The sequence below is a fragment of the Hylobates moloch genome, unplaced genomic scaffold, assembly GCF_009828535.3.
Source record: "Hylobates moloch isolate HMO894 unplaced genomic scaffold, HMol_V3 SCAFFOLD_2172, whole genome shotgun sequence".
Lineage (NCBI taxonomy): Eukaryota > Metazoa > Chordata > Mammalia > Primates > Hylobatidae > Hylobates > Hylobates moloch.
Genome location: NW_026654447.1, coordinates 1 through 8,886, shown reverse-complemented (window position 1 = coordinate 8,886; position 8,886 = coordinate 1). Strand labels below are relative to the sequence as shown.

At 51.5% G+C, this 8,886-nt stretch overlaps 1 protein-coding gene across 1 annotated transcript; it reads left to right on the top strand.

Annotated features, from left to right (window-relative positions):
- The first annotated feature begins 4,417 nt into the window (after positions 1–4,417).
- On the top strand, positions 4,418–6,736 carry LOC131382723 (coiled-coil domain-containing protein 57-like). Its single transcript, XM_058435190.1, has 2 exons — positions 4,418–4,547; positions 6,386–6,736. The coding sequence occupies exons 1-2, from the start codon at positions 4,456–4,458 to the stop codon at positions 6,588–6,590; spliced, it is 297 nt and encodes a 98-aa protein (XP_058291173.1). The 5' UTR covers positions 4,418–4,455; the 3' UTR covers positions 6,591–6,736.
- Positions 6,737–8,886: the final 2,150 nt, after the last annotated feature.

Below are 8,886 nucleotides of genomic sequence, written 5' to 3'. Positions count from 1 at the left end.
TTCTCTTTCCTTTTCTTCCTTTTTTTCTTGCTTGCTTTTTTTTTTTTTGTCAGGGTCTTGCTCTGTGCCCAGGCTGGATTGCTGTGGTGTGATCTTGGCTCACTGCATCCTCCCCTCCTGGATTCAAACAATTCTCATGTCTCAGCCTCCCAAGTAGCTGGTACTATAGGCATGCACAACCACGCCTGGCTAATTTTTGTATTTTTAGTAGAGACAGGGTCTCACCATGTTGGCCAGGCTGGTCTTGAACTCTTAGCCTCAAATGACCCGCCCACCTCCTTGGCCTCCCAAAGTGCTGCGATTGTAGTCATGAGCCGCCACACCCAGCCTTGCTTTGGATTTCTGTTTATGCTCTGGACTTTCTCAGTGATGTTTAGACTTCTTAGTGCTGTAAAACGTAGAACTTGGGCTAGGTGCAGTGGGAAGATCATGTGAGCCTGGGAGATTGAGACTGCAGTGAGCCATGATTGTGCCACTGTACTCCAGCCTGGGCCATAGAATGAGACCCTGTCTCAAAAACAAAACAAAACACAAAAATTTTAACACCTGGCCGGGCACGGTGGCTCAGGCCTGTAATCCCAGAATGTTGGGAGGCCGAGGCAGGTGGATCACTTGAGGTCAGGAATTCAAGACCACCCTGACCAACATAGTGAAACCCCGTCTCTACTAAAAATACAAAAGATTAGCTGGGCATGGTGGTGCGTGCCTGTAATCCCAGCTGCTCGGGAGGCTGAGGCAGGGAAGCACTTGAACCTGGGAAGTGGAGGTTGCAGTGAGCCAAGATCACGCCACTACATTCCAGCCTGGGTGACAGAGTGAAATGCCGTATCAAAAAAAAAAAAAAAAATTAACACCTAAGTTAACTTTTAAAACTTCAAGGCTTTACTTACTGAGTTTATCAGTTTTAGATTGTAGCCATTCTACTTTGGTGATACAGTCTTTATTTTTTAAACTATTGCAGGAAAAGAATTTTCTTCCCTTGGATCTAAAACTATCAAGTTCTAAAGAGCCCTTTTCCCATTGAAATGGTTTTTATTGGGCCGGGCGCAGTGGCTCACGCCTGTAATCCCAGCACTTTGGGAGGCTTAGGCAGGCGGATCACACGGTTGGGAGATCAAGACCGTCCCGGCTAACACGGTGAAACCCCGTCTCCACTAAAAATAAAAATAAAAAAAATTAGCCGGACGTGGTGGCAGGTGCCTGTAGTCCCAGCTACTTGGGAGGCTGAGGCAGGAGAATGGTGTGAGCCTGGGAGGCGGAGCTTGAAGTGAGCCAAGATCACAGCACTGCACTCCAGCCTGGGAGACAGAGCGAGACTCTGTCTCAAAAAAAAAGAAATGGTTTTTATTACTCAGCGTGGGTCATGTGGCCCCAGGCAGAGCAGCAGCAGGTTCTCTGTGTGCCTGGCATTGCCGGGTATCATGGGATACCCAGAAAGTAGCCATCATGGTGGTCCCAGGGCAGTGGCCATGGCGAAGCAATTGGAGAATCCACCTTGCAAGCTGAAAGGCGGTGAGGTCAAGATGGGATGGAGCCAGGCAGGGTCCGAGAGGGACAGGGCCGAGTGGGGCAGCTTTGCTGAGGAGGGGAGCTCAGGCCACAGGGTCTGGTAGGGCAGGTCAGTGAGTTCAGCTGGGAGGATCCTGGGCCTGGGGGCCTTCAGTGGGACCCCATGAACCCGCGCAGGGGCAGCCTCTGTGTCATCTCCCACAGGTCATTTCCTTTTTCTTTTCTGAAGAAACATTGTTGTGACTATAAATAAAAACCACATAGGCTGCTTAGGAAGATACTGTGTAATGACAATGGGTGATGGACAGTGACTCAGATTTTTCTTGCATTTTTTCTTGACATGATATTTGTGCAGTTTGTATAAATCGAGAAGAACTTCAAGGACACCGTCTTTGCTGTTTCTAATCAGATCTGCAGTGGGAAGCTGCTTTCCAGCCTGCTGTGCAGACCCTACTGGTGGCAGTGAGAGAGGGTTGTGCCCTCAGCCGGCTCACGTTGTGAGGGCACCCATCAGGGTTCTCATACCTAGATGAGGAAACCGAGGCAGAGTCGAGCCCAAACAGACACAGTGCAGATGGCAGTGGTGCAGGACTGCTTGCTTAGCTGCACCATGTGGCCATGACGAAGCTGGACAAACACTGTTTCTCTTTGTGTGTTTTTAAGTCTACGCCTGGCATTTTTCAAAGTCATAAATTGAAATACAGTTGATGCTTAAACAGTGAGGGGGTTAGGGGCATCTAGCCCCATGAGGTCAAAAATTGACATATAACTTTTCACTCCCCCAAAACTTAACTACTAAGAACCTACTGTTGACCAGAAGCCTTACTGATAACACAGTTGATTAACACACATTGGGCATGTTGTGTGTATTCTATGCTGATTCTTAAAGTAATGTTAGAGGAAAAGAAATGTCACTGAGATAATCACACAGCACTTTGGGAGGCTGAGTCAGGGGGATCACTTGAGGTCAGGAGTTTGAGACCAGCCTGACCAACATGGTGAAACCCCGTCTCTATGAAAAATACAAAATTAGCCGGGCGTGATGGTGCATGCTTGTAATCCCAGCTACTTGGCAGGCTGAGGCAGGGGAATCACTTGAACCCAAGAGGTGGAGGTTTCACTGAGCCGAGATCGCGCCACTGCACTCCAGCCTGGGTGACAGAGTGAGACTCTGTTTCAAAAAAAAAGTCACAAAAAAGTAGAAGTAGGTTGGGCACGGTGGCTCACACCTATAATCCTAGTACTTTGGGAGGCCGAGGCAGGTGGATTGCTTCAGCTCGGGAGTTTAAGACCAGCCTAGGCAACATAGCAAAACCCCTTCTCTACAAAAAGTACAAAAAATTAGCCAGGTGTGATGGCTCATGCCTGTAGTCCCAGCTACCTGGGGAGTTGAGGCAGGAGGATCACTTGAATCTGGGATGTGGAGCCCGCAGTGAGCCGAGGTGGTGCCACGGCACTCTACCCTGGGTGACAAAGTGAAACCCCGTCTTAAGAAAAAGAAATCTTAGAAAATATGTTTACTGTTTGTTAAGTGGAAGCAGATCATCTTATAGCTCTTCATCCTCATCATCTTCACATTGAGGAGGTTGAGGAGGAGGAGGCAGAGGATGGGCTGTCTCTGGAGTGGCAGAGGTAGAGGAGGTGGAAGAGAGGGCAGGAGAGGCAGATACCCTTGGTGCAACTTGACAGAAACACATTGTAATTCCATCTGACTTTTTTACTCTTTCCTTTCTCTAAAAATGTTTCTATACGGTGGCAATCCTGCTTTCACACTTGAGTCTCAGTGCCCATGTCATAGACAGTTCCACATGGTAAAAAGTCAAGGCAGGGCCGGGCGCGGTGGCTCAAGCCTGTAATCCCAGCACTTTGGGAGGCCGAGGTGGGCGGATCACGAGGTCAGGAGATCGAGACCATCCTGGCTAACACGGTGAAACCCCGTCTCTCCTAAAAATACGAAAAATTAGCCGGGCGTGTTGGCGGGCGCCTGTAGTCCGAACTACTTGGGAGGCTGAGGCAGGAGAATGGCGTGAACCCGGGAGGCGGAGCTTGCAGTGAGCCGAGATAGCGCCACTGCACTCCAGCCTGGGGGACAGAGCAAGACTCTGTCTCAAAAAAAAAAAAAAAAAAAGTCAAGGCAGGCGTGAGTGCTGGGAGCCCTTCTGCAGGAGTGTCTGTCTGATGCCAGTTTCTTTTCTGGCACTGCTTCTTCTACATCTGTTTCCTCATCGTCTGGCGCTGGTTCGGAAGCACTCATCCCCATTGAGTTGTCTCCCGTTTGTTCCTCTGCTGTGGGGTCAGCTCTGGGGTTTCTCCAAGATCCATGCTGTGAAATCCTTCACCCTGCACCCTGACCTTTTTTTTTTTTTTTTTTTTTTTTTGCCGTATTGCAACTCATGATTTACTTGATTGGCACCATTGGACATCCTGTGAAGTCAGGCATGACATCTAGACACAGCTTTCTTCATCAGGAATTTATTATTTGGCCTTGATGGCTTCCGTGGCTTTTTCTATAGCAATGATGGCTTCAGTGGTAGAAGCCTGCCAGGCTTTCAGGATGTTCTTCTCTCTGGGGGGTTTTCGGCCACAGCATTGACATCCTCTCCAAAGAGCGCCATGTATCGTGAGCCTTAAGGCCCGTATGGTCTCTCATAAAGGCTGAATTAGAGGCAGTGTGTCTGGGAGCAAGCAGACGACGTCAACACCTTGCTATTGATCTCATGGGTTCTGGGTGGCAAGAGGCATTGTCCATTATCAAAAGAACTTTTTTTTTTTTTTTGAGACAGAGTCTCGCTCTGTTGCCCAGGCAGATGGTGCAGTGGTGCAATCTCAGCTCGCTGCAACCTCCGCCTCCTGAGTTCAAGCGATTCTCATGCCTCAGCCTCCCAAGTAGCTGGCAGTACAGGCGTGCACCACTACACCTGGCTAATTTTTGTATTTTTAGCAGAGATGGAATTCGCCATGCTGGCCACGCTGGTCTCAAACTCTTGTCCTCAAATGGTCCACGCACCTCGGCCTCCAAAAGTGCTGCGATTGCAGGGGTGAGCCACCACACCCAGACTGGATTAATGTGTTTTAGAATGGCCAGCAGCTGCAGACCTGTCTTGCAAATGCATGACTTTCCTCTGCTCACTTCCAGCATCACTGGTGGCCCTTTGCATCGGTCCCATGGTGTTATTGAAGGTTTACAGTATTACACTAAACACAATGAGAAATAGGTAAGAACCTTGAGAAGTCACTCTGTACTGGGATATGCCTCTCCCAGCTACTGGAGAGGCAAACTGCTGACACGGAGATGATTAGTGTCTCATCATTTTTTTTTTTTTATTTGAGACGGAGATTCACTCTTACCACCCAGGCTGGAGTGCAGTGGCGCAATCTCGGCTCACTGCAACCTCCGCCTCCTGGGTTCAAGTGATTCTCCTGCCTCAGCCTCCCCAGTAGCTGGGATTACAGGTGCATGCCACCACGCCCAGCTAATTTTTGTATTTTTAGTAGAGACAGTTTCTCCATGTTGGTCAGGCTGGTGGTGTGATATCGAGTCACTGCAACCTCTGCCTCCTGGGTTCAAGTGATTCTCCTGCCTCAGCCTCCTGAGTAGTTGGGATTACAGGGATGCGCTACCATGCCCGGCTAATTTTTGTATTTTTTTTAGTGGAGACTGGGTTTTGCCATGTTGGCCAGGCTGGTCTCGAACTCCTGACCTCAAGCGATCCGCCCTCCTTGGCCTCCTAAAGTGCTGGGATTACAGGCATGAGCCACTGTGCCCAGCCAAGAATGATTTTAAATCATCCATCAGCTCATAATTGAATGAGCTTCTCCAACTTGGTGGAAGCAGAGAGCTGGGGTTAGCCTTGCCAAGGGGCCTGAAACCCAGTCAGCAGAGCTGTTCACTCTCTCAATCCCGGTAGGGTTAGATCAAAGACTTCACTGAGATGGCTTACATAACATTACATATACCTGATAGCACTCTACTTAGTAGAACGTAATATGCTCAGAGCGTAGGAAGTTAACACGTAAATCTTCTTTTTAAATTTTTTATTTATTTAATACTGTTGCTAATGTGGTTTGTTTTTGAGATAGGGTTTCACTGTGTCACTCAGGCTGGAGTGCAGTGGCACCATCACGGCTCACTGCAGCCTTGACCTCCCACGCTCCGGTGGTCCTCCCATCTCAGCCTCCCGAGTAAATGGGACTATGGGCACCCACCACCATAAAGGCTAATTTTTGTATTTTTCGTAGAGGGTGTTTTGCCATATTGCCCAGGCTGGTGGTCTTCAACTCCTGGGCTCAAGCTATCCACCTGCCTCGGCCTCCTGAAGTGCTTCAGTTACAGGCATGATCCACTGCGCCTGGCTGCTAACAGAATATTTTTAAAGTAAAATCTTTTTGCCAGGCAAAGTGGTGTGGCCTATAAGCCCAATTACTTGGGAAGCTGAGGTGAGAGGATTGCTTGAGTTCAAGGCCAGGCTGGGCAACACAGCAAGACTTTGCCTCTAATTGGAAAATAAATAGGTTGGGTGCGGCGTGGCTCAGTAGACCTGGCTGGCTGTCAGGATGCAAGGCAATGTGCATCTACCTTTTTTTGCTTTCTCAGGTTGATCGGATCAAACTGCTCTATGCACCTCCTTTTGGTGTCCTTCTCCGGGGGGCTGTGGGCTCTGGAGGGCAGGCCAGGGGCCTGGCATCTAAAAGTGGCTTGGTCCATGTTAGCCTGTGAGGAATGAGGAACAGGTGGCCAGGTGGCTGCTGCGAAGCCTGGAGGCAGACATACAGCAGCACCTGTGCACGATACAGGGCAATGAACGCCTCCAAAGAGGGTCTGGGGCCTGGCTGTTGGGGGCCGGGTGAGCGCCATGGGATACTCACTATGTTTCAGGCATGAGGAGCTTGACCGTCTGGCCAGGGAGAAGGATGCGGTGCTGGTGGCGGTGAAGGGAGCCCATGTGGAGCAGCTGCAGGAGCTGCAAGCCAGGGTTCTGGAGCTGCAGGCCCACTGCGAGACCCTCGAGGCACAGCTCCGCAGGGCAGAGTGGAGACAGGCTGACACCGCCAAGGAGAAGGACGCTGCCATTGACCAGTGAGTGTGTGCTTGGCTCCACCCAGAGGGTGAGGGCAGGGACGGCCGTGGCTGTGCTGACCTGGGCCCGCTGGTACCAGACCACAGGAAAGGGGGCCAGGCAGCAGACGGAGTGGCTTCTGTAGCTCTCAGTCACTTTTCTTAACTACTCTTTTTGTTTTTGTTTTTGTTTTTTTTGCCTTTATTTTTGAAATTGTGTAGTTTCTATGTATGTATGCATTCATCTACTTATAGTAAGATATGCATAACATAAAATTAGCCATTTTAGCCATTTCTTAGTGTACAGATCAGTGGCAGTGGCATTAGGCACATTCACCTTGTTGTAAAACCATCACCACCGTCATCTCCAGAACTTTCCATCTTCCTGTTACACACCAACACCTCCCCCACCCTCGCCAGCTCCCCCTCCAACCCCCGCCAGCTCCCCCCAGCCCCGCCAACTCCCCGCCCCGACTCCTGCCAGCCTCCCCCGCAACCCCCGCCAGCTCCCCCGCGCCGAGCCCTGCCAGCTCCCCCTGACCCCCGCCAGCTCTCCCCGAGCCCTGCCAGTTCCCCGACCCCCACCAGCTCCCCTGACCCCCGCCAGCTCCCCCCGACCCCCGCAAGCACTCCTGGGCCCTGCCAGCTCCCCCCACGCGAAGCCCCACCAGCAACCCCCGACCCCTGTCAGCACCCCCGACCCCCGCCAGCTCTCCCCGAGCCCCGCCAGTTCCCTGAACCCCGCCAGCTCCCCCCAAGCCCCGCCAGCGCCCCCCCAACCCCCGCCAGTGCCCCCCCGACCCCCGCCAGCTCCCCCCGAGCCCCACCAGCCCCTGGCCACCTCCATTCTACTTGCTGATTCTATGGATGTGACCAGGCTGGGGACCTCCTGTAAGTTGGAATCATGCAGTATTTGTCCTTTTGGGACTCGCTTATTTCACTTGGCATAATGTCCTCAAAGTTTGTCCACATTTTAACGTGTCAGAATTTTTTCCTTTTCTCTGAATTTTTAAATTGTGATAAAATACACATAACATAAAATTTACTATTGTAACCATTTTCCTCCTTTATTTCTTCTTTTTCTTTTCTTATCTTGACTTTTTGAGATGGAGTCTGGCTCTGTTACCCAGGCTGGAGTGCAGTGGTGCAATCTCGGCTCACCGCAACCTTCACTTCCCGGGTTCAAGCGATTCTCCTGGGCATTACAGGCATGTGCCACCATGCCAGGCTAATTTTTTATATTTTAGTAGAGACGGGGTTTCACCACATTGGCCAAGATGGTCTCCATCTCCTGACTTTGTGATCCCCCCACCTCGGCCTCCCAAAGTGCTGGGATTACAGGTGTGAGCCACCGCCCCCGGCCTTTTTTTTCTTTTTTTGAGACAGGGTCTTACTCTGTTGCCTAGGCTGGAGTGCAGTGGCGCAATCACAGCTTGCTGTAGCCTTGACCTCATGGGCTCAAGTGATCCTCCCGCCTCAGCCTCCCCAGTAGCTGGGACTACAGGTGTGCACCACCATGCTCAGCTAATTTTTGTATTTTTTGTAGAAACGAGGTTTCTCCATGTTGCCTAAACTGGTTTCAAACTCCTGGACCCAAGTGATCCTCCCACACTGACCTCCCAAAGTGCTGGGATTATAGGCGTGAGCCACCACTGATACAGAATTCTCTGCCAAATTGTATTTCTGTTGAAGGGGGAAATGGCTCTTAGAACTACACAGTACCGGGAAGTTAAGGGCTTATTCAGGATAGTTTCTCTAGATTCAGCATGCTGTTTTGTTGTTTGATCAGTCAGATTCAAGCAGAGTGGTTGAAGAGGCCATGCATGGGAGGCACCTGAAGCCTTTGCGGTCAGTGTGTGGGGTGACCTCTGTGGTCGGTGTGCGGGGTGACCTCTGCGGTCGGTGTGCGGGGTGACCTCTGTGGTCGGTGTGTGGGGTGACCTCTGCGGTTTGGTGTGTGGGGTGACCTCTGCGGTTTGGTGTGTGGGGCGACCTCTGCGGTTTGGTGTGTGGGGTGACCTCTGCGGTTTGGTGTGTGGGGTGACCTCTGCGGTTTGGTGTGTGGGGCGACCTCTGCGGTTTGGTGTGCGGGGTGACCTCTGCGGTTTGGTGTGCGGGGCGACCTCTGCGGTTTGGTGTGCGGGGCGACCTCTGCGGTTTGGTGTGCGGGGCGACCTCTGTGGTTTGGTGTGCGGGGTGACCTCTGCGGTTTGGTGTGTCGGGTGACCTCTGCGGTCGGTGTGCGGGGCGACCTCTGCGGTTTGGTGTGTGGGGTGACCTCTGCGGTTTGGTGTGTGGGGTGACCTCTGCGGTTTGGTGTG